The sequence below is a fragment of the Eumetopias jubatus genome, unplaced genomic scaffold (genome assembly GCF_037043125.1).
Source record: "Eumetopias jubatus isolate StellerSeaLion01/CBP00866 unplaced genomic scaffold, mEumJub1_p1.0 scaffold_8, whole genome shotgun sequence".
Taxonomy (NCBI): Eukaryota; Metazoa; Chordata; class Mammalia; order Carnivora; family Otariidae; genus Eumetopias; species Eumetopias jubatus.
Window position 1 is genome coordinate 84,438,274 of NW_028274814.1, and position 24,664 is coordinate 84,462,937.

General features: G+C 50.5%; 1 protein-coding gene and 1 non-coding gene across 3 annotated transcripts; both read left to right on the top strand.

Annotated features, from left to right (window-relative positions):
* Nucleotides 1-408: 408 nt before the first annotated feature.
* On the top strand, nt 409-13,863 carry ESYT1 (extended synaptotagmin 1). Of its 2 annotated transcripts, XM_028110800.2 has the most exons (31): nt 410-888; nt 2,507-2,548; nt 2,716-2,850; nt 2,966-3,039; nt 3,164-3,236; nt 3,393-3,482; nt 3,653-3,708; nt 4,135-4,258; nt 4,346-4,522; nt 4,647-4,729; nt 5,029-5,077; nt 5,208-5,294; nt 5,381-5,473; nt 5,702-5,773; nt 5,974-6,060; nt 7,428-7,577; nt 7,903-8,058; nt 8,185-8,361; nt 8,528-8,610; nt 8,734-8,782; nt 8,886-8,975; nt 9,058-9,153; nt 9,431-9,502; nt 9,595-9,681; nt 11,515-11,655; nt 11,768-11,910; nt 12,022-12,120; nt 12,215-12,346; nt 12,438-12,543; nt 12,764-12,813; nt 13,009-13,863. In XM_028110800.2, the coding sequence occupies exons 1-31, from the start codon at nt 499-501 to the stop codon at nt 13,046-13,048; spliced, it is 3,303 nt and encodes a 1,100-aa protein (XP_027966601.1). In that variant the 5' UTR covers nt 410-498; the 3' UTR covers nt 13,049-13,863. The 2 variants fall into 2 exon arrangements, with proteins under 2 accessions (XP_027966600.1, XP_027966601.1); XM_028110799.2 differs by lacking the exons at nt 12,764-12,813; nt 13,009-13,863 and having other exon boundaries at nt 409-888; nt 12,438-12,757.
* Nucleotides 13,864-20,948: 7,085 nt separating this feature from the next.
* TRNAR-CCU (transfer RNA arginine (anticodon CCU)) lies at nt 20,949-21,021 on the top strand. Its single transcript has one exon. It is a non-coding gene; the product is annotated as a tRNA-Arg (tRNA).
* Nucleotides 21,022-24,664: the final 3,643 nt, after the last annotated feature.

Sequence of the window (24,664 nt, forward strand, 5' to 3'; positions counted from 1 at the left end):
GGAAGTAAATTCTGATCCTCTACAACCCCTCAACTTGGCAACCCCAAGTGCCTGTAAAACAGAGTAATTGGCGGTGCGGCTCCGCCTGACGTCATACCGCAGCACTCCGATCCCACGTGGGGGAGCGCCTGGTCCGCCTCTCTTTAAATGGTACGCCGCGCCTCCTTCTCTTTCTGACCAATCAAGTGCCGCTCTGTAGCCTCTTTCCTCCTTTTCCCGCCGTCCCAGACCGCCCATCTTCGCACGCCGGTCTAATCAAGGAGGTCCTGCCTCTGCCGAACCCTACCGGCTCCCGGCGGAAGAGGGGCAGGGTTTCTATCTTTTGACTCCACCTTGGTCTGTGCAGCGCCGGCCAACCCGAGCCGTCAGATCGAGGGGGCGTGGCTTAGGTCCCCTCCCGCAGTGTGGGGTTTACTGTTTGCAGGGGGCCGCTGGGCGCTAGACTAAGCAACCTCCAGCTGGTCTGTGGGTCGGGCGGGTCCTCCTAGAGGTGGCACCATGGAGCGCTCTCCTGGAGACGGCTCCAGTCCCAGCCTCATGGACCAGCCCTCTGCTCCCTCCGACCCCCCTGACCAGCCTCCCGCTGCTCACACAAAGCCGGACCTCAGTTCTGGAAACCAACCTGCCGGCCCAGGGGCGGCGGGCGAGGCACTGGCGCTGCTGACTTCGTTCGGGCGGCGACTGCTGGTGCTGGTGCCGGTGTACCTGGCCGGCGCAGTAGGACTCAGCGTGGGTTTCGTGCTCTTCGGCCTCGCCCTCTACCTGGGCTGGCGCCGGGTCCGCGATGAGAAAGAACGGAGCCTTAGAGCAGCGCGGCAGCTGCTGGACGACGAGGAGCGGCTCACGGCGAAAACACTTTATATGAGCCATCGAGAGCTACCTGCCTGGGTGAGCGAGCACCCTCAGTGCTGCATAGCCCCCCTTCTTAGTTCCCCGGTTCTAGGGGTCTCCCTCCTGTCCCTAAAGGCAGCTCCCCACCCTGGGACCACGGGAGTGAGACTCCCCTCTCGCCCCGCTGGCCGCCTGCCTGCTGGGACGCGCCTCTTGGGACCGAGGAGCCACTCTTCCCCCTCCCCCCTCCTTTCCGTGCGCCCAGATCCCGATCCTTCTACAGAATCAGGATTTCTTCCTCTGCTCCTGGGCAAGCAGTAAGAACATCTGGGGAACCGGTCTCAGCCGTGGCCCGCCCTCCTAGCCATGCTGCTTGAGCGCTCCTCACTTCTGGTGCCGCTCGCGCCTTGCTGCTCCCGGACATCCCCGTTGCGGCTCAAAGGGTTTCCTCGTCTGTCCAGTCTTCCTTGAGACTTTTTTTTTTTGCCTATATAAGGCCATAAGGTTCTCCCTTTTCCCGCTCTTATCCCCGGGGACCCGCCGGGACCCAGCCCCAGGAGCACTGCCCAGGAGAGCCGCCGCCCCCGATCGACCGCCTCGCCTTCGCCTTCCAGCCCCAGGCAGTTGGGCCGCAGCGCCTTAGAGGCGGCTGCGGGACGCAGGGCGGGGGTGCGGGGGGGAGGGTAGTGCGGCTGCTGCAGTGCCCGCTGCCCACACTCCACCGGCCCTGGTCGGCCCCACCCTTTTCCGGACTGTGCGCCGCGCCTGCTGGGTCCGGGCACCCGGGCCCTAGGTCTGCGCCCCCTCGCCTCCTGCCTTCTCTCCGGCCCTGCTAGGGCAGCGCCCGTTACCCGGCCCCTCCCCGCCTCCGCTTTCCTGCCCTTCCCCCAGAGGCGCCAGTCTGGGGGGAGAATGGCCGAGGAGAGGAACGAAAGTTGACAATAGGCAGATAGGGCCATGCTGCGCAGGCCCCGGACTGGAGAGGGGGAAAGGGGGAGACCTCGTCCCAGGGGACGTGCAGCCCAGGCAGCAACTGTCTTCGTCCCTCCTGCTCCGCATCATGGAAAGCGGTCTCCTTCCTGAAGCGGCTATCCCTCTTCCTCCCCACCACAAAGCACAGGTGTCCTTCTTTTCCATAAAAGGAGTCACACTGATAAAGAAGAAGAAGAAAAACAACACGGCTAGGGCCTAAATAGCTCTTCTGGCCCCTCCCTAACTCTAGGAGCTGCTTCCCTCTTCACCTTCTCGGTGTGGAAGCAGCTCCAGTCCAAGGTGAGGTGGGAAGGCTGCAAAAAGGGACCAAGACTTCTCCAATCCCAGCATTTCCTCCTTAAACTCTGATTTGTCAGGACCTCCCCTTCCAGAAAGAATGTGCCCTTCTCCCTCCCCCGCTGCTCCAGCAGCTGTCATCATTTCACATCCCCCAGCTGTCCACAAAGCAACTTTGCGTGGTCCACAGCCTGTCAGGGCCCCCCATCAGACCGCAGTACCCCCAAACCCTGAGGAGTGAATGCTCTGGACATCCCAGCACCCCCCCCCCCACCATCGAACCCTGGGTGTGAGGAGGTCCTGTCACAGCTTCTCCTTTCCTCTGTGGGCATGCCACCCAGCATCTTAGTAGGAAACCCCAGGTGGAGGGTGTGCTTATCTCTCTCTCCCCCTTCCTCACCTCCAGGTCAGCTTTCCAGATGTGGAAAAGGCTGAGTGGCTAAATAAGGTGAGTGTTGATTGTTTTTCATGAACAGGGAATGGGGTTCCTTTCTCTAGCCAGACCCTGCCATGCATCAGGTCTAGCCCCAGTGCCCTCTGTAGGCAGGACTCTGAAGGAACTTGTCTTTAGGGGGATGATTAGGCTCTCCTATGACAGGTTCTCTCTCCTTCCAGATTGTGGCCCAGGTGTGGCCCTTTCTGGGGCAGTACATGGAGAAGCTTCTGGCTGAAACTGTGGCCCCAGCTGTTCGAGGCGCTAACACCCATCTGCAGACTTTTACATTTACACGAGTGGAACTGGGCGAAAAGGTATGTGCGTAGGAAGGAAAGTAACGGGAGGAAGGAGACAGGTGGGTGGCCCAGAAGGGGCTGAGATACTCCTCCCTTTCCCTCTTCTCTCTCTCAAGAATTTATCTCTCCGCAGCCATTGCGTATCGTAGGCGTCAAGGTTCACCCTGGTCGGAGCAAAGAACAGATCCTGTTGGATTTGAACATCAGGTAATACCGCTCATTCTTCCAGCCTCCCGTTCAACAGGATCCTGGTCACTCTGACCACTTCACCCCCTCTCCCCCTAGTTCAGCCCAGTACCAACTCTTTGTTCTCTTCCTTATCAACCACCAGTTATGTAGGTGATGTGCAAATTGATGTGGAAGTGAAGAAATATTTCTGCAAAGCAGGAATCAAAGGCATGCAGGTGGGGCAGATGTCAGGGGCCCCCGTGATAGGGAGCCTTTGCCCTAAATTTCATCAGATGTGGGGAAGTGGGAGGTTGGAAAGACCAAGGCTGGGGAAGTTTGGGGCGGAAAGAAGGCCTTTTGTGGAGAAATGCTCTGTTCTTCTCTTGCTCCAGCTACATGGTGTCTTACGGGTGATTCTCGAGCCACTCATGGGGGACCTTCCCATCGTGGGAGCTGTGTCAATGTTCTTCATCCGGCGCCCGGTAAGGGAAAACACTGAGGGGGGTGGGGGAGCAGGGAAAACGGTTGGGAGGGAGAGGGTGGCCAGCTCCGGGGCTTGGGGGAGGAAGGGCTGAGGGCTCTGACAACTGTTGGATGGGTGTGACCATGCCACCATGTCCTCTGTCCTGAGCCCACTGCTCTTTCCTTCCAGACCCTAGATATCAACTGGACGGGGGTGACCAACCTGCTGGATATCCCAGGACTCAGGTGTCAAGGATTTATTGAGCACCTAAATGGTCCAGCTCTGGGCTGCAGGTTTTTGGGATACAAAACAGTAAATGATGCAGCCAGTACTCTCCAGGAGCCTTGATCATCCTGGCTGGAGAGATGACAAGTACCCCTGAGAAGTTCCATACTGTGATTTCCCTCCTGCGGGGGAGCACGCGTTTGGGTAGAGAGTGAAGAGGGCTGCAGGCTGCTCCGTGGGGTAAACAGAAAACGAAGAGCTGGGATGGCAGTGAAGGTTCAGAGCAGTAGGTGGGGAATCGAGGTAGAAAAGTAGCAAAAAAGGATTCTCAAGAAAGGATGTCCCTCTAGCTTTGGGTCTCTCTTGGTTGTGGGAAACAGAGCTGGGGTTGGGGGGATATTGGAAGTCGGGGCCACACTCACCTCCTTTTCTACTCCCCCGTTCAGCTCCCTCTCTGACACCATGATCATGGACTCCATTGCCACCTTCCTTGTGTTGCCCAACCGATTATTGGTGCCCCTTGTGCCTGACCTTCACGATGTGGCCCAGTTGCGTTCCCCTCTTCCCAGGGTATGGCCTCTCTCCCATCCGATAAATCCTCCTCTCAGGAACCTCTGCTGGGTCCTTAGTTTCTCATGATCTGATTCCTCTGCACAGGGCATTATTCGGATTCACCTGCTGGCTGCCCGAGGCCTGGGCTCCAAGGACAAATATGTGAAGGGCCTGATTGAGGGCAAGTCAGACCCCTATGCACTCGTGCGAGTGGGCACCCAGGCATTCTGCAGTCAAGTCATTGATGACGACCTCAACCCCCAGTGGGGAGAGACTTATGAGGTGGGAGAGCTGAGGAGTGGGACTGTCAAATGGGGGAGGCCCTGGGGACCAGCCGTGAGAGAAAATGCTGATTGGATGATCCTCATAAAGTAACCCATGAGACCCGTCCCTGTGTGTCCTTCAGGTGATGGTGCACGAGGTCCCAGGGCAGGAGATTGAGGTGGAGGTATTTGACAAGGATCCAGACAAAGATGACTTTCTGGGCAGGTGAGACTCTGCCTGTGTTAGGATTCTAAAGCCTCGGTGCTACCAGGGTCGCAGAGGTAATTACAATCCTTTTCCAGACCTGAGAATTGTGTATCATTTTCCTTCCCGACCTCCCCACCCCTCGCCTCCACCATGCATGCGTGCGCGCGCGCGCACACACACACACACCTGCTGAGTATAAGAAGGGAGTCTGAGATTCGCCACTTATTTCTAGGTGGGTGAGTGCAGAGGCAATGACATGCTCCTAATTACAGCTCTCTCCTTTTTCTGTCCTCATTGCCACCCCCCACCCCTTCCAGGATGAAGCTGGACGTGGGGAAGGTATTGCAGGCTGCAGTACTGGATGATGTAAGTTGAGAGAAGAGGAAGAGGAAGCGAGGTCTCACCCACTGGGCTGACAGTCTTGCTATATTGGTGGGGAAGAGGTTGTGTGAATATCTGATTTCTGTTATACCTCACTTTCTTCCTCTCCCGCCAGTGGTTTCCTCTGCAAGGTGGGCAAGGCCAAGTTCACTTAAAGCTAGAATGGCTGTCACTTTTACCAAATGCAGAAAAACTGGAGCAGGTAACCAACGTGGGAAATAGGAAGCTGGAAATATCGGGGACTAGAGGGCAAGGGTCTGACTACTCCCACCGCCCCCTTCCCTCCAGGTTCTGCAGTGGAATCGAGGAATCTCCTCCCGCCCAGAGCCCCCATCAGCCGCCATCTTAGTTATCTATCTGGATCGGGCCCAGGATCTTCCTGTGAGTGTGGCTTCTGAGGGCGGCTGAACAGGAAGCTCTGGATGCAGCATTCCCATACCCGCACTTGCCCCTCCCCCACTCGGCTTCAGAAGCAGCGGCATGTAACACAAGGGTTCCAAGGAGGGGATCAGAGCCACGTCAGGGAAAAGATTCTGAGAGCCCACCTTCCTTCACTGAGACAAAACCAAAAACACCCAAGATGGTGACTTCTGAATTCTACCCCTACAGCTGAAAAAGGGGAACAAGGAACCCAACCCCATGGTACAACTATCAATTCAGGATATGACCCAGGAGAGCAAGGTGAGGGCTAGGGCAGCATTGTGGGAGATTGTGTGTGCGTGTGTGTGCGTGCGCGCACACACGCACATGCACATCTGGGTGGGAGGACTGTTCTTGGGATGAAGTCTCCCCTTTGGGCTGCCTGTAAAGGCAAAGGTTTTCTGGAGAAACAGGAGTGGTACTGCAGTACATACCCTTAATCCCATCCTGTGCACCTCCAGGCTGTCTACTGCACCAACAGCCCGGTGTGGGAAGAGGCTTTCCGGTTCTTCCTACAAGATCCTCGAAGCCAGGAGCTCGATGTGCAGGTGAGATAATCACCTATTGAGCCCCTCCTGAATGCCCTCTTCTGCCTTCCCAGGTCTGCATCACCTCCCTCTTTCTTCCCTTTGATCATACTCCAGTCCATCTACTTAGACTCTTCATCTCCTTCATGCTCCCCACTCTTCCCCCACGGTCTCTCTAGAATCATTATTTTTTTATTTTGGAGAGCGCATGTGCATGTACGAATGGGGTGGAGGACAGAGGGAGAGAGAATCTCAAGCAGACTGCCCAGTGAGTGCAGAGCCTGATGCAGGGCTCGATCCCAGGACCCTGAGATCATGATATGAGCCAAAACCAAGAGTCAGTCAACCAGCTGAGCCACCCAGGCACCCCTTTAGAATCATTCTTTATAGGGGCACCTGGCTGGCTCCGTTGGAAGAGCATGCAACTCTTGATCTTGGGGATATGAGTTCAAGCCCTATGTTGGGTAGAGAGATTACTTAATAAACTTCTTTTTTAAATATTTACTTGAGAGAGAGTGCATGAGTGGAGGGGAGGGGCAGAGGGAGAGGGAGAAGCAGACTCCCCACTGAGCAGAGAGCCTGACGTGGGACTCGATCCCAGGACCTGGAGAGCATGACCTGAGCCAAAGGCAGACGCTCAACTGACTGAGTCACCCAGGTACCCCTAAACTTTTAGAATCATTTTTTTAAATTAATTTATTTATTTTTGAGAGAAAGTGCACGTGCACAAGCAGAGGAGATGGGCAGAGGGAGAAGCAGACTCCCTGCTGAGCGGGGGGCCTGATGCGGGGCTCCATCCCAGGACTCTGGGGTCATAACCTGAGCCGAAGGCAGATGCTTAACTGACTGGCGCCCCAGAGTAATTTTTTTTTTTTTAAGATTTTATTTATTTGTCAGAGGAGAGACCGCACAAGCAGGGGGCAGTGGCAGGCAGAGGGAGAAGCAGGCTCCCCATTGAGCAAGGAGCCCGATGTGGGACTCAATCCCAGGACCCTGGGATCATGACCTGAGCCAAAGGCAGATACTTAATCGACTGAGCCACCCAGGCATCCCTAGAATCATTCTTCATAACTGAGAGTTGTATACTTAAAATGAGTGATTTTGGGCGCCTGGGTGGCTCAGTCGTTAAGTGTCTGCCTTCGGCTCAGGTCATGATCCCAGGGTCCTGGGATCGAGCCCCGCATTGGGCTCCCCGCTCAGTGAGAAGCCTGCTTCTCCCTCTCCCACTCCCCCTGCTTGTGTTCCCTCTCTCGCTGTGTCTCTCTCTGTCAAATAAAATCTTTAAAAATAAATAAATAAAATGAGTGATTTTATGGTCAATGATGCTTCGTTGAAATGATTATGTCCGTTTTCCTACTTCACTACGTCTCCTCTTCCTGTGCCTCTAGGTGAAGGATGACTCCAGGGCTCTGACGTTAGGGGCACTAACCTTGCCTCTGGCTCGCCTGCTGACTGCCCCTGAACTCACCTTGGACCAGTGGTTCCAGCTCAGCAGCTCTGGCCCAAACTCCAGGCTCTACATGAAACTGGTTATGAGGGTATGGAGACAGAGGAAGCGCTGCGGGTGGTGAGGGGCCTTGTAGATTCCTTGGTATTAAGAGTAAAGAAGAGGAATCCTCTAAGATCTAACGAGCTAGTGTATGTGGAAGCACCTAGCAGGCACACAAAAAAATGTTTGTTGACCAAATTGGGGAAGAAATGGTGTATGAGTAGGATGAGTGTGGACGGAACCCTCTAGAGATGAGCCCAGCCAAGGCAGGGACCTGTTTTCTGAGCCTCTGCTCTGCCCCCAACCCCCACATCCCTTGCCTGCCGGTGGCTCGCTGCACTTCTTTGATTGGACAATTACACCACCCTCCCCAGATCTTGTACTTGGATTCATCAGAAGTGCACTTTCCCACTGTGCCTGGAACTCCTGGGGCTTGGGACCTGGACAACGAGAGCCCCCAGACAGGCAGCAGCGTGGATGTCCCACCTCGACCTTCTCATACTACTCCTGAGAGTCACTTCGGGACAGAGGTGAGTCTAGATCTGGAAAGGACTAGCTGGGCTCTGTTGCCTAAGTGTGCAAAGCCTGGTTCAGGGCTGGTTTTGACAGGTTTCTCTCTGACTGCCATCTGGTGCCTCTCTCTGTCCCTTTTGCAGAATGTGCTTCGGATCCATGTATTAGAGGCCCAGGACCTGATTGCCAAAGACCGTTTCTTGGGGGGACTGGTGAAAGGCAAGTCAGACCCCTATGTCAAACTAAAGCTGGCAGGACGAAGCTTCCGGAGCCGTGTTGTTCGGGAAGATCTCAATCCCCGCTGGAATGAGGTTTTTGAGGTCAGAACTGAGCAGCCAGGACTTCTCCGAGTCCCTTCTCCTTCTTCCCTCTAGCTCTGAGAGTGGTCCGAAAGCCCCCTGGGGTTCGGGTGGTTGAGGGCAAGGTGCCCAGTCATTTGAAGAAGAAAAAGACAGAACCCGTCTTTGCCCTGTTTTCTCCCACTAGGTGATTGTCACATCAATTCCAGGCCAAGAGCTAGACATTGAGGTTTTTGACAAGGACCTGGACAAGGATGACTTTCTGGGCAGGTGAGAGGGTGAGGGTCCGGAGGGGACGGCAGGCGAGGCCTCCGCAGGCCACGGGCGTCTGGCTCTGGGGAGACGGAGACTTGGCTCTGACCACTGGCCCCTTGTTCTCGTTCTCCTCTACAGGTGCAGAGTGAGTCTCAGCGCCGTCCTCAACACTGGCTTCTTCGATGAGGTGAGCAAGGCCTTAGTAACCCCTCCTGACCTTGACCCACGTCTCGGTCTCCTAGCCCCTCTGTCGCCACCCCCTGAAGTCTTAAGCCCGCCTGCATCCGCAGTGGCTGACCCTGGAGGACGTGCCATCTGGCCGCCTGCACTTGCGTCTGGAGCGTCTGACGCCCCGGCCCACGGCTGCCGAGTTAGAGGAGGTAGGGAAGGGGCTCCGGCTGGGTCACGGCGGGCGCCGGCGTGTCCGGCTCGGCTCCCCAAGCCCGCTGTGTCCTCCCGCAGGTGCTGCAGGTGAACAGTCTGATCCAGACGCAGAAGAGCGCCGAGCTGGCGGCGGCCCTGCTGTCGGTGTATCTGGAGCGGGCGGACGAGCTGCCGGTGAGAGCCGCTCCCCGCGCCCCATAGCCCCGGCCCTTCCTCCGCCTCCCTCAGGTTTGGATGCTTCTGGGCCATTTGGAGTAGTAAATTCCAAATTCCTCTCTCCCAACGTGGTGCTCGGGTGGGAAGAATGGTCTCTTCAAGGCCAGGAGGGTGGTGGGTGTCAAGTGACCCCGGGGACCTGCTCGCTGGCCGGGGATGTGATCTGTGAGGGGAGCAGGAGATCGGCCTCACCGTGTAAGACCGTATTTAATATTCAACGCGATACTCTGTCTAGCTCCGAAAAGGGACCAAGCCTCCCAGCCCTTACGCTACTCTCACCGTTGGAGATACTTCTCATAAGACGAAGGTATCAGGAAATAGCGCAGGGCTGTCTGGGAGGGATGAGAGCCGCAGAGGAGAGCGTTCCAAGCACTGACCATAACCCCTCATCTCCACCAGACAATTGCCCAAACTTCGGCCCCTGTCTGGGACGAGAGTGCCTCCTTTCTCATCAGGAAACCGAACACCGAGAGCCTGGAGCTGCAGGTACCATCAGTTCATTCTGGGAACATTTTGCCACCACAGGCTAGGCACTGAACCACACACCGGGCGTTCAGAGAGAAAAGATTTAGTCCTTACCTTGACAAGTGCCAAGGTGAAAGGCACTGTGGGGAAACGGCGGAGACAGTAGGAGCGCAGCCCCAGATGACCCCCGAGCTTAAGGGTAAACAGGCTCCGACCAAGAAGAGAAGGAAAAGTCTCAGGCTGAGAAGGGAATGAGGAGAAAGAAGGCAAACTAGACCCGAGAGGCAGACAGGAGCAGGATCAAAAGGGCTCCTGACTCTTATGGTACGAATGTGGATTTATCCTAAAGGCATAGGGAAACATTTGAAGGAGTGAGGGGCAACATACCCAGATTTGCCCTTTACAAAGATCCTGCTGACAGCAGGGCAAGGGGCGGACTGAAGGAAGATCAGGCTGTGAAGCAAGACATGGCGAAGGCCGATCGTATGTATTTTATTTATTTATTTACTTATTTATTTTTAGAGATTTTATTTATTTGACAGAGAGAGCACACGCAAGAGCAGGAACACAAGCAGGGGGAGTGGGAGAGGGAGAAGCAGGCTTCCCGCCGAGCAGGGAGCCCGATGCGGGGCTCGATCCCAGGACCCTGGGATCATGACCTGAGCCAAAGGCAGACGCTTAACGACTGAGCCACCCAGGCGCCTGGCCGATGGTATTTCGTGGTGGTTATTTTGACGTGGGGGGAGAAAGAAGGAACAGCCTAGAAGTGGACTCCTGGGTTTTGAGCCTGGGGTAGCGGGACAGAGAAGGGTGCCATTGCCAACACAGGGAATGGCCAAAGCAGGAGTTTTTGAATTTGAGATCTCTGAGACCATCCAAGGGGAAACAGCCATCCAGAAGGTATGGTGTTCTTGCCTCTCCCTCTTGTTTGAGCATCATGAGCAAGCCCAAGTAGCACCTGTAGTCCCGGGTGTGAACGAGCGCCCTGAGGGCCTAGAGAGTGAGAAGACCAAGGAGGGACGGTTGAACAGTGACGCAGTGACGGAGCAGACGGAGGAAGAGGAGCCCTTCAAAGGGCCTGAGGTGTAGCCAGGGCAGGGGGGCGTTTGTCTGAAAAGATAGGAAGTGGCCAAATGTTTCGGAGAAACAAAATGAGATGACTGAGAATGACTGACTTTGAAACTGAGGTAGCTGATACTTGGAGCAACTTCAGTGGCACGAATGGAGTAGAAACTGGATTTCAGGGGGTTGAAGGGTGAACAAAAGTAAAGATGTATGGGAGCCGGGAGAGGGTGGTGGAGGTAATACAGGGATGCTTTTCCTCTTCTGGAGTGTGAGGAGTCAAAGACCTTCTGAAATTGGTAAAATAATAAGTAGAGAATTACGTCAACAGAAACCAAGAGACCTTAAAATAACATAACCGTTAACAGCACTAGTAGAGAAGAGATGTCAGTGTGGTCCGTTCCTGACCTTGCACAGCAGGGCACCAGGAGATGCTCAAGCTGGCAGATCATGAGAGGTACAGGCGTATTAGCTAGAATTATGCTAGAACTCAGAAGACGGGAAGGGTCTGCAGGTCGCTCCATCCGGACTGTGGAAATGAGGGTTGGATGGGCAGGAACCACGTGATTCCGTTTGTGCTCTTTTTCTCCAGCCTGTGCAGCTATTACAGCCTTCGGGTGTAATTTGTGAAAGCTTAGGAAGTAGAGCACAGTCCGGTCTGGTTAGGAAAGGAAGCGGGGCCAGCAACATGGCTGCCCTGTGGCCGTCACAAAGGGGAGTCTCTCTCCAAAACCACCCAAGTGTTTGGACCCAGAACACCAGGGTTAAATCATTTGCCTCTTGATCCCACAGGTTCGGGGTGAGGGGATGGGCACATTGGGCTCATTCTCCCTGCCCCTCTCGGAGCTCCTCGCGGCTGACCAGCTCTGCCTGGACCGCTGGTTTACACTTAACAACGGTCAGGGGCAGGTGCTACTGAGGGCGCAGCTTGGGGTGAGTGCCAGGACATGGCGGGCCGAGGGGGGACGGAGACCAGGGGCCGTGTTCTCATAGCCAGGTTGCTGAGCAAGACCCGGGCCAGCTCACAGCTCTCTTGCCTGCCTAGATCCTGGTGTCCCAGCACTCGGGAGTGGAAGCACATAGCCACAGCTCCTCCTCTCTGGGTGAAGACCCGGAGCTCTGGGGGGGACCCCCTCACAGCGCCTCCTCAGCGCCAGAGCTGCGGCAGCGCCTGCCACACGGTGACAGGTGAGGGGCCAGGACGGCGAGATGGCGCGCAGCCAGGAAGACGAAGGATGAGCTGCGGGCTCCCTGGGCACTGCCCGCTCCCACACCTATCTCCGTCTCCGTCTCCCGCAGTCCCCTGGACGCTCCAGCTGGGCCCCTGGGCCAGGTGAGACTGACCGTCTGGTACTACAGCGAAGAACGAAAGCTGGTCAGCATTGTTCACAGTTGCCGGTAAGACCCCGGCTGTGCCCCCATCCCGGTTCCCAGCCGCCCCGCGCCCCCCCCTGCCCCCGGGCTGCCTTCTCACCTTCATCTTCCTGGGCAGGGCCCTTCGACAGAACGGACGGGACCCCCCTGACCCCTATGTGTCACTGTCGCTACTGCCAGACAAGAACCGGGGCACCAAGAGGAAGACCTCACAGAAGAAAAGGACCCTAAACCCTGACTTCAATGAGCGGTCAGCCAGTAGGCATTCAGGTGGAGATGGGCGGCTCGGGAAGGAACCCCTGCCTCTAATACCCAGTGCCCCCCGCACCCCCCTCCCCCAGATTTGAGTGGGAGCTGCTCCTGGATGAGGCCCTGAAGCGAAAGCTGGATGTCTCTGTGAAGTCTAATTCCTCCTTCATGTCAAGAGAGCGTGAGCTGCTGGGGAAGGTAAGGGGCGAGGATGAACAAGGCGAAGGTAAGGCTTGGGAGCCGCTGGGGGCAAGGCCATCATCCCTCAGGGACTCAGGGAGGAAGCACCGCAGGTGACACTCCTATACATGCGACCCAACCCCTCGGCACCGGTCCGGAGCAGGGGTGTGTGACGATGGGACGTGGTCTTTGGAGATCTCAAAGTAACATCCGGGCCCCGCCCCCCCCTCCAATGCAGGTGCAGCTGGACCTTGCTGAGATAGACCTCTCCCAGGGAGCGGCCCAATGGTGAGTATCCGATGGGCTGGGGGTGGACCTGGAGAGTGAAGCAGGAAAAATCCCAATCATGGCAAGGGAGAAAAGAATGCATTCTGAGGGGAGAACCAGTGACCGTCTGCAGTACAAGAGCCCTTGGGTCATGCTTCATTTCTAAGAGGACACAAGTCCCCTTTCTACCTGAGCCTTCTCTGCTTCTTCCCACAGGTATGACCTCGTGGATGACAAGGACAAGGGCAGCTCCTAGGAGCCAAAGATTCCCAGCCTGACCACCGTCTCCTTGCCTTGCCCCTCGCTGCATCACCACCTCAATGTGATGAGCCTAAAGCTAGGGCCCGAGGGCAGAGCCTGTGCCCCTCAGCCCTCTCACCTCCCAGGCCCGCGCTGGGGCCTTTGCCTGACCAAAGAGGAGGACCACATGTCGCCCTTTACTGCATGGCCTTTATCCTTCTGGGCTCCTGGGGCAGAGACCCAAGCTGGCTGTTTCCCGCTCTGCCTGCACAGTCTGCTCCTTCCATCCCAAGTCCTCAGGGCCTTCTGTGCCTGTGCCAGCCACTCGCAGCACCAGCAGTGGCCTTCGCTCATGCCAAATACAGCTTCTGGAAAGACCTCTTCTCCTTAATCAGATGGCCACCTTCTTCCCTACCATGCACAGTCAGGGAGGGCAAACCCATGGGTGGGAAGGTGGACAGGCTAACCACTCAAGCCAAGAGCCTCTGGGACGTGTCATCAGTGTATGGTAACCCAGGCCCCTGTGTCCAGTTCTGCCCCCACTTCTCAAGTCTGTCCTGAAAATTACACCTGCTCTGATAACTAGGGCCAGTCTCTTGATTCACTCTGGGAACTAGAACGCTCAGCCACTACTTGAAGACTTAGAACCTCTGTCAGTCTTGGGGCCTCTGGCTGGTGCCTTGCGGCGGGCCTTGGAGGACTGGAGCCAGCAGGGCCAGTATCTGGTTCAGGTGTTTGGGCTGTTAACTCACTGACTAGAACTGAATCTCTTGGTTTTGCACCAACTCTGCCAAGCCACTGTATCTTATATTAAACATTATACTCAAACCAGCTGTGGCTGTTTTCCTTAGGACAGGAAATCCAGCCTACTGTCACTATTTGCAGAGGACATATTACATAGAGGAAATCCTCATGACTCCACCAAAAAACTGTTAGAACTAAAAATTCAGTAAAGTTGTAGGATACAAAATCAACATAACAAAAATCTGTCGCATTTCTATACACCAATAGCTATGAGGTAAAACAATCCCACTTACAGTTGCTTCAAAGAGAATAAAATACCTAGAAATAAATTTAACCAAGAAGGTGAAAGACCCATACACTGAAAACTTTGCGGCCTTAAGGAAAGGAATTGAAGACACAAATAAATGACATTCCATGCTCAGGGGATACAAGTATTGTTAAAATGTCCATACTATCCAAAACAAGCTAGAGAGTCAATGTGATCCCTATCAAAAGTCCAATGACATCTTTCACAGAAATAATCCTAAAATTTGTATGGAACCACAAAAGTCCCCAAACAGCCATAGCAATCTTGAGAAAGAAGAACAAAGCTAGCGGCATCACACTATATTATAAAGCTATAGTAATCAAAACGGTATGGTGTTGGCATAAAAACACACATCAACAGAACAGAGCCCAGAAACAAACCCACACCATACAGGTTTCCCCTGCTATCTGAAAGTACAGCGTTCCTGTGAAACCTTTCATAAGCCAAAATAATTGATAGAAAGTGAAAAATCAATTACCGTTAGAGAAATTTTTGAGAATTCTCAGACCCCACAAATAATCTCTTTTAGGTGTCTCGGACACATCTTGCTAACAGATGCATAAAATAAATTCAAATAAGGCACAGATGCTCATAGTCCAAAGCTCTGGTATTCGGATGCTGCATGTATGCCCAGGAAGAAGCTTGGGGGGCCACTCTCCCAGTGTGGGGTGCTCACTGCCTCCATGATGGCTCACTGCAAAACAAAAACTGAATGACATTTTTGCTTTTTACCCTTCTTCGTAAAAGCAAAAATCCCCTTTGGATTTCTTTTGGTTAGTGAAAATAAGTCTTTTTTTTTTTTTTTTAAGATTTTATTTGAGAGAGAGAGCACAAGAGGGGGGGGAGGGTCAGAGGGAGAAGTAGACTCCCTGCTGAGCAGGGAGCCCGATGCGGGACTCCAGGATCATGACCTGAGCTGAAGGCAGTCGCTTAACCAACTGAGCCACCCAGGCGCCCAGTGAAAACAAGTCTTAATGTAGGTCTGTCTTAAAAGCAAAGTGGCCTAACATGAACTTTCACAAAGCAGGGGTTATCTGCGTATGGCTAAGTACTTTATGACAAAGGAGCCAAGTATTCTAGAGAATGGGGAAAGGACAGTCTCTTTAATGAATGGCACTGGGAAAACTAGACAGCCACATGCTGTCAATGAGAGTGGACCACTATCTTACACCCTACACAAAAATTAGCTAAAAATGGGTTAAACACTTGAATGTAAGACCAGAAACCACAAAACTAGAAAAAATATGCAATAAGCTCTTTGACACAGGTCTTGGAAATGACATTTTTTAAATGTGATACCCAAAAGCAAAGGCAACAAAAGCAAAAATAATCATCTGCATCAAACTAAAAAGTTCCCGCACCACATATGAAACCAACAAAATGAAAAGGCAAACTACCGAATGGGAGAAAATATTTGCAAATCTGATAGGGCGTTAATATTTGAAATATATAAAGAACTCACACAACATGATAGCAAAAAAAAAAAATCCAATTAAAAAATGGGCAGATCTGAATACATTTTTCCAAAGACGTACAGATGGCCAACAAGTACCTGAAAAGATATTCACCATCACAAATCAGCAGGGAAATGCAAATTTAAACCACAATCAGACATGACCTCATACCTGTTAGAATGGCTATCATCACAAAGACAAGAAATAACAAGTGTTGGTGAGAAAAGGAACTCTTGTACACTGTTGGTGGAATATAAACTGGTGCAAGCACTAGGGAAAACAGCATGGAGGGCCCTAAAAAAATTAAAAATAGAACTGCCATGTGATCCAACAATTCCACTTCTGGTATACATTTAAAGGAAATCACTACCTCAAAAAGATACCTGCACCCCCATATTCGCTGCAGCATTATTTACAATATGCAAGACAGGGAAACAACCTAAGTGACCACTGAAGAATGAATGGATAAAGAAATGTGGGGGGCACCTGGGTGGCTCAGTCATTAGGCGTCTGCCTTCGGCTCAGGTCATGATCCCGGGGTCCTGGGATCAAGTCCCGCATCGGGCTCCCTGCTCGGCGGGAAGCCTGCTTCTCCCTCTCCCACTCCCCCTGCTTGTGTTCCTGCTCTCGCTGTGTCTCTCTCTGTCAAATAAATAAATAAAATCTTGAAAAAAAAAAGAAATATGGGGTGTGCATGTGTGTACACACATGCACACACACTCATACACACACATCGGAATATTATTCAGTCATAAAAAGGAAATCTCACCACTTGCGACAACATGGATGGACCTCAAGAGCATTATGCTAAGTGAAACAAGTCAAAGACAAATACTGTATGATCTCACATGTGGAATCTAATAATAATACTAAAAAAAAAAGCTCATAGATACAGAGAACATACTGGTGATTCCAGAGGTGGAGGTTGGGGGATGGGAGAAATGGGTGAAGCTATAAAATAAGACCTGGGATGCAATGTACAGCATGGTGACTATGGCTAGTAATACCATACTGTATATTTGAAAGTTGCTAAGGCAAGAGATCTGAAAAGTTCTCATCACAAGGAAAAAAATTTGTAACTATGTAAGGTGATAGATGTTAACTATAACTAGACTTACTGTTTATTATTTTGAGATGTATACAAATACTGAAATAATATGTTGTACACCTGAAACTAATGTTCTATGTCAATATTAATTTTTTTAAATAAAAAAAGGAAAAATGCAAGCTAAAATTTAAAAAAAAGGCTTTCAATTTATGAATCATGTCAATTTAATTAGTGGTCACAACCTACTGTGGATGCAGCCACTGAAAATGTTGGTTCCATTGGGGATGGTCAAGGGACCTGTGTGAAGTAGCTCCTTTTGAGTTTCTCAGTAAGACTCATTCCCAGTCACAGTGACGAATGAAGGCAGTTGCCCATCTGCTGTCCGCTGTCCATTATGATCTCGTGGGCTGTGCAGGGAAAGGACTCCTAAGCCATGAACCTGGAGGCTCTGAGCCCCAGCATGGGCCCACGGTGTGTCTTAGTGGCAGGTGTCACCATATCCACAAAGGCTTCAGGCCTACATGATGGGCTGCAAAATGAGAAATATTTTCTAACCATTCAGATATGCTCACTTTGAGCTCTGCTCCCTTTGGACCCTTCCTGGACTGGCAGCTAGAGAAGCCGCACTCCGTCGAACTACCACGTTGAAAGAGAGTGGTGGGGGGAGGAAGAGCACATTACTGAAAACAGGCTCAGTGGACCAGGTGACTTCAGAACGGCTTTTGGCGGGGGGGGTTGGAAGGAGAATGCGTTATCATCTTCTCTGGAAGAATATAAACCTTAAGATGCTGTACACTGGGAGGAGAGGAAAGGTTCAGGGGAAAAAAACTAAACTCAGTTCCACAAGGGGAAAAAAACTAAACTCAGTGTCACAATTCACCTTATTAGCAAAAGCTGAATTTAAACTTCATGCCACCCATAAACGAAGCTCCTATTTTTTTCAGTAACTCTTGTGTACTCACTGTTGGTCTTCTGCTGTCTCCGTTTCCTTCCCATCAACTTAAGAGGATTCTCAAGCCTTGACCATGAGCAAGAGGACACAGCTGCCCTCCCCACAACCCAGAAAATTATTTAAGGAAGGAAAACCCAAAAAACACAGGGTAGAGGAACTTACATTTCTCACATGTCTTTTTTTTTTAAGATTTTATTTATTTATTTGAGAGAGAGAGAATGAGAGATAGAGAGCGCGAGAGGGAAGAGGGTCAGAGGGAGAAGCAGGCTCCCCGCTGAGCAGGGAGCCCGACGCAGGACACGATCCAGGGACTCCAGGATCATGACCTGAGCCGAAGGCAGTTCCCTAACCAACTGAGCCACCCAGGCGCCCCATTTCTCAAGTGTCTTATCGAGTTGTTCAATACTGGGCATGTGGCCCAACGCCTGCTGGTCTAGCTGGCTTCAGATAATACAAACAGGGGGATACCTGGGTGGCTCAGTCGTTAAGCGTCTGCCTTCGGCTCAGGCCCAGGTCATGATCCCAGTCGAGCCCCGCATCGGGCTCCCTGCTCAGCGGGAAGCCTGCTTCTCCCTCTCCCACTCCCCCTGCTTGTGTTCCCTCTCTCGCTGTGTCTCTCTGTCAAATAAATAAATAAAATCTTTAAAAAAAAAGATAATACAAACGGATCTTGCAATGTGTGATTTTAAGAAGCACTCTTGATCTAGTTCATCACTTCAAGTAATTACATTTCCAGAAAACTAGAGGACATGGCACAAATTCTCCCATCCAGAAGGTCCCTACTCTTTCCCAACCTTTGCCAGTTCAGGATATATAAGGGAGGAGGTACTGATCTACATATTAAATGCAAGACGAGACATAATTCAGTACATTGTTGTACCTGTAGAGACAAAGATGGAACAAATTAAGGGTCATTAATCACAAGAATTAAACAAATGTATGTCTGTTACTTCTCAAACAGCTGGCCTCGGACACTAACACATACAAGAGGCTTGCCTCTTCCGGAGAAAGGCAGATACCACTGCATACGGGTACACTGTCACCGACGTCTGCAAATACGACCCTTTTTTTTAAAGTTTTATTTATTTAAGTAATCTCTACTCCCCATGTGGGGCTCGAACTCACAAGCCAAGATCAAGAGTCATAGGTTCTGAGCTCCCCAGGTGCCCCACAAATACTACTCTCTTGAAATGCGGCTTTACTGGCCCAGCGTGCTGTGGTCCGCTGGCTGCAGCAGTACAGTCGTCTGCCTGACAGCCATTTCCCCTCTTGCCGACAAACAGAATCCCAGAGCATTCCTGGTGGCAGTGTGCTGGCCCCAGGGCGCTCATCACGATCCTCTCTGCTGGATACTCTTTCCCAGCCTCCCCTGTAACTTGGGGTGGCTCTGTGTAGCCCCAGCTTTAGTCAGTAAGATGTAAGAAGTCAGTTGGGGACTGGAGTGTCAACAGAAGAAAGCCCTCACTGCCTCCTTCCTTTCCGGTTGGGTCACTGTAGGAAGGATGTGATGGCTGGAGCTGAAGCAGCCTTCTTTAAGGCCATGAGGTGACTAACATAAGGAGGAAAAGCTAACGTGATTAAGGAATACATATTTTAAAACTTAGGATCATGTGGCATATACATACAATGAAATATTATTTAGCCATTAAAAAAAAGGAAAACTTGCCATTTGCAACAATATGGATGGACCTCTAGGGCATTATGCTAAATGAAGTAAGTCAGAGAAAGGCAAATAATGGGGAGCCTGGGTGGCTCAGTCGTTAAGCATCTGACTTCATCTCGGGTCATGATCCCAGGGTCCTGGGATCGAGCCCCGCATCGGGCTCCCTGCTCCATGAGAAGCCTGCTTCTCCCTCTCCCACTCCCCCTGCTTGTGTTTCCTCTCTTGCTGTGTCTCTCTCTGTCAAATAAATAAAATTAAATTAAAAAAAGGCAAATACTGTATGACCTCACTTAACTGTAAAAACAAAACACTTTGGGCGCCTGGGTGGCTCAGTTGGTTAAACATCTGCCTTTGGCTCGGGTCATGATCCTGGAGTCCCAGGATCGAGTCCTGCATCGGGCTCCCTGCTCGGCGGGGCGTCTGCTTCTCCCTCTGATCCCCTTCCCTCTCATGCTCTCTATCTCTCATTCTCTCTCTCTCAAATAAATAAATAAAATCTTTTAAAAAAATCAAAACAAAAAATAAAAACAAAACACTGAGCTCACAGATTCAGAAAACAGAATGGTTGTGGGGGGAGGGGAGGGACAGCTCCGACTGTAGGACAAATAGGCAAAGAGGGTCAAAAGGAACCAACTTCCAGGGGTAAAATGAGTAAGTCCTGGAGCTGCGACATACCTGTGCATGGGGACGATCGTTGATAATACTGTAGTGCATATCTGAAAGTTGCTAAGATTAGAGATAAGTTTTCATCATAAGAAAAAATTTTTTTCTAACTATGTGGGGTGATGGACGTTAATTAAACTCATTGTGGTGATTACCTCACAATGTATAAAAATACAGAACCATGTTACACACCTAAAACTAATGTTACATGCCCATTATACTGCAATAGAAAGAAGAAAAAGGATTAAAAATCTAGGATCAGGCAAATAGAGTGATTATATACACAAAACCGAACATAAGAAAGGTACAAAGAATAAAGGGGAGCTAAGAGAGCATCTGAGGGGCCTTATATCACCTCTACAAACCTATGTCTACCTAACACTTCCAACCCACTCTACCCCTTAAAATGCTTCACCTTTATTTACACAAAGCTCACTCCAGCCTCCTCCGAAATCTGGCTCACCTCCCAAGAGACCTCACTCACCTGGAGCACCCTCAAGGGGAGACTGCTCCTTTCCGTGAACCCCATATTCTTATACTGGGAGGTGGGGTCCACATTCTCCTTGCACCCCAATGCTGCTTCCCCACTGTTATTCTCAGAGCTGTAAAAATCTCAGCTCCTTTGGAGTTGATGCCAATCTGATACACTGTCTCTACCTTCTCTCATCTCGGTCATTCACTAAATACACGGGCACTCAATAGTTACTGAAGGGTACGGCACCCTGAATACTGCTGCCGTCCTGGCGTCTTCAGTGTATAATGTAGGTTATTCCATAATTGACATCATAGTTCCTCACTGTGGTGGACAATGTAGGTTCCCTCCCCATTGTCCTTTCTACTCCTCCCCATTTGGACTGACTCTAATAAACCTCCAATGGCCGACAAACCCTGACTGGCCTGTCAGAGTAACACCATCCTCCTTGTCACAGGGGCGGGCAAATCCCCATGCCTAAGCCAAACAGGGCACGTTATTTCCCTAGTCATGGTGATTAATTCAAGGGTTGATGGGCATTTTTCTAAGTCAGTCTAGTCAGAGTGAAGTTCAGGAACTGATTCCAATGGTGAAGAAAAGCTCACTCTGCTGTGCCTGGCTGGCTCAGTCAGTAGAGCATGAGACTCCTAATCTCAGGGTCATGAGTTCAAGCCCCATGTTGGACGTAAAGCCTATTTAAAAATACTAATAATAAATATTTCCAAATTAAAAAAGAAAAGCTCCCTCTCTTCCTCTTGTGGTATAAGGATGTGATACCTGTGCAGCTAAGCCAGATATGGGGAATCCAAGTAAGACGCTAACAAATGGAGGACAGTGACAAGAAAATTAGAAAATCCCTTTGTGATGTCATGAAATTTCTGGATCAAAATGAACTTGAATCCCACCCTACCTCTTGACTTTTCAATTACATAAGCCAATAAATCCTCTTTATTGGTTAGCGAGTTTTAGTCAGATTTTTGCTATTTGCAATTGAAAAAGCCCTAAGGAACATTCTCCTCAGATCCAATAACCTTCACCTCCTTACTCTTTCAATCATTCACTCTCACGGCCACTCAGCCTAGTTCCTATATCCTTTGAAATTTTAATCTCAAATGCACTATTTTCTCCAACTATCTCACTTCTTCAACCTCGAGACCCAAGCCTGTTGGTGACTTTCTATAGTCTCTCAATCTAATAGGCCACTTTTTTTTTTTTTGAGGTAAGCTCTACACCCAATGTAGGGCTTGAACTCACAACCTGAGATCAAGGGTCGCACGCTCTGTGCGTGGCAACAACCTGAGAAAAGGGAACATGACCTGAGCCAGCCAGATGCCCCAATAGGCCACTTTTATACTCATTTCTCTATGTGGCCCAGACCACAAACCCTCTTGGATTCAGACTCTCAATCACTTCCATGGTCATCCATCATCCCTACTCCACAACACTGCTCTAGCTCAGTCATCCAAGCAGCTGAGTACTGCTGGAGGGAGGAAATCACTCCCTCGTGGGTTGGTACCATTACAAGCTCGATCTCCCACAGCAACCACCCTCCATGCTGCTCAGCAAGTTCATGCAGGGAGCACAGAGCAGGCACTCAGGAAATGTCAAATGAATATCTGTAACGGGGTCCCCAGTAAGCCGTCTCCTGCTTTTTGTAACACCTGTTTCAAACCTTCACGACTTTCTCAAGCCACCTCCTCCTCTTCTTTTAGCAAATCAATCACCTCATGTTCTACTACAGGGTAAAAATACCTGGGAACTCTCTTGATCTCCTGAATCCCGAATCTATCTCCTCATAAGTAACTTACTAGTGTCAGTGTCCAACCTTGGCCCTTCCCTTTTATCCAGATAGCCATTCATTCTCCAGATATTTGACTGCCCAGTACATGCCAGGCACTGTACTCTGCTTGGCCCTAGAAAGAGTGTGTGTTGGCAGGGAGAGGGGGCAGACAGAAAAGACATGGCAACAACCTGAGAAAAGGGAACATGAAGATCTGAAAGCCAGCAGATGTGGCTAGTATAGAGGTGTGGCTGGGACAAGCAGTCAGTGTTTGAAGCTGCTGGGGTTTGTGGACCAACTAAAGATTTAGTCTTTATCAAAACACATGGAAGGATTTTAGGTAGGGAGATGACATGATCAAATGCACATTTGGAAAGGATCACTCCTCTTATTAAAGCTGCAGTTACCTATGTTAGTTTCTCTGTCCTTTCTGTAGCTAAAAATATTTCAAATAGATTCCCAGGCCCTAACACAGACCTAGAGGCAGAATCTTTGAGGGCAGAGTCTGGAAGTTTGTCTGTTTACAAAGCTCCCAGGAGATTCTGAAGAACAGCTAAGTCTGAGAACCACTGTTTTAGAGCATTAAAAAAATGAAGCTAGCGTACTTACCATAAAATTTATTTTTCTGCTTGTATCTTGCGTCTAGTGTGAGCTTATAAAAATGTGACTTGGGGCACCTGGGTGGCTCAGTCAGTTAAGCGTCTGTCTTCTGCTCAGGCCAGGATCCCAGGGTTCTGGGATCGAGTCCCACATCCAGTTACCTGCTCAGCGGGGAGTCTGCTTCTCCCTCTGCCCCTCCCCCCTCGCTTTTGCTCTCTTTCAAATAAATAAAATCTTTTTAAAAAATGGGACTTGGAAAAGACTTTATAAACTACCCATGTATCATAAAACATCCTTATTATCCTCCTTCTTTCTATTACAGGTTACCATGAATACCACTTCCTGGTCAAAATGCCAAAGGACTGAAGACATTTTTCCTAACAAATTCTCTATTTACTTAGGAAATAGTGTTCTCTCGTCCTAAACTATTATGCACCTTAACACATTAGCTAGTGTTTAAAGAGCTAGTTAAGCTCTATAGGGTGAACCCACAGTTATAGTTAAGCTCTATTGGGTGAACCCACAATTATTTAAGTAACTGCAGATCTATAGTGCCGTGAAATTCCTAAAGTTGTTCTACTAGTTTTTTTGTTTGTTTTGTTTTTTAAGAGAAAGAAAGTGCATGCACAGGCATGCAGGGGGGAGGGGCAGAGGGAGAGAGAGAACGTTAAGCAGGCCCCGAGCCCAGAGTGGAGCCCACATGAGATCATGACCTGAGTCAAAATCAAGAGTCAGATGCTCAACGGATGCTCAACCGACTGAGTTACCCAGGCGTCCCTGTTCCTAGGTTTTTTAATGTGTATTTTTCTTTTACTTTTAAAGACGTGCCCTTTCTAATTATTTTATGTTGAGAATATGCAATCCCTAAAAACATACAACTCACATGCTATGCGGGGAGAGAAGAGAGAGGCATTTGCCACAGAAAATCCACATACATGTTGTAGAAATCACCTATGCCCGGTTAAGATCATGTTCAGTACAGTTTGCATTATTTATGATTAAAAGACAAGAATAGTACAAAAAATGAAGGCCATTCCTCCAATCTGTTTGCCAAGAGGCTTCATATTTTCTCTTTGCACTACTTCTTTATAAAGCAGACAAAAATGCTAGAAAGTCAGATGATGCCATAACCGCTTCTACTTGACAAAGTGCCAAAAGAGGGCTACAGCTAGACCAAGGGGAAGAGGAAAAAAAAATTAGATAAACCACATTTTCCAAATCAACTACTGCTGACATGATGAAAGACGCAAAAAGGCATTTGTGATACAGCTCTTTCCCAGCCTTGTAACCAAACACTTATGAGAAACGTATTTCTTCTTGCTGCACTTCTTCACCCCCAGTGATCCTTTATGGGTGTAAAATGGGGAAATACCAACTACTTCATATATTGGGAAGAGTGAAGGAAATTTATTTCACAAACACTGACATACTACTTAACTCTGTGCCAGGCCCATTCTATTTTACAAATACTAACACATCTCTTCCTCCCAACAGCCTTATGAGCTAGGTACTATTATCCTTATTTTACAGATGGGGGAACTGAGGCACACAGAGGTAACTACATTTGCCAGAGGTTACCAGCAGATACCTGGTAGAACCTGGGTTCCAATCTAAACTGAGTGGTGTGAGCCCATTCTCTTAAGTTCCCTTTGCTGCCTGAGATAATTTAGCCCCTCAAGCGGTAAGGGCTCGGTGGAGGCCTCCGGGGATAGCTGCTAACATTTTTACTCTTCCGAGCAGCTTGCCCCAACCAGCAAACATCACTTACTGCCCATAAAGTTTATTTATACCTCACCCTCCCGACCTTGCGTGGGCTTTCTACTCTGAACCTCTCTGCCTGCACGCCCAGGTAGCCCCAGCCTCCAGCCCCAGGGGCATGGCCAGGGCGCTTACTGAACCAGGGCCTTCCCTCCCAGCACAGGGGGGGACCTCTGATAATGGTTTGGGGA

Bases quoted from the DNA above. Each gene is read 5' to 3' on its own strand.
- ESYT1 (XM_028110799.2), top strand. From the start codon at position 499: ATGGAGCGCTCTCCTGGAGACGGCTCCAGTCCCAGCCTCATGGACCAG. The intron at 5,078-5,207 runs GTAAGTTGAGAG...CTCTCCCGCCAG, and splicing joins AGGCTGCAGTACTGGATGAT to TGGTTTCCTCTGCAAGGTGG. The intron at 7,578-7,902 runs GTATGGAGACAG...CACCCTCCCCAG, and splicing joins ACATGAAACTGGTTATGAGG to ATCTTGTACTTGGATTCATC.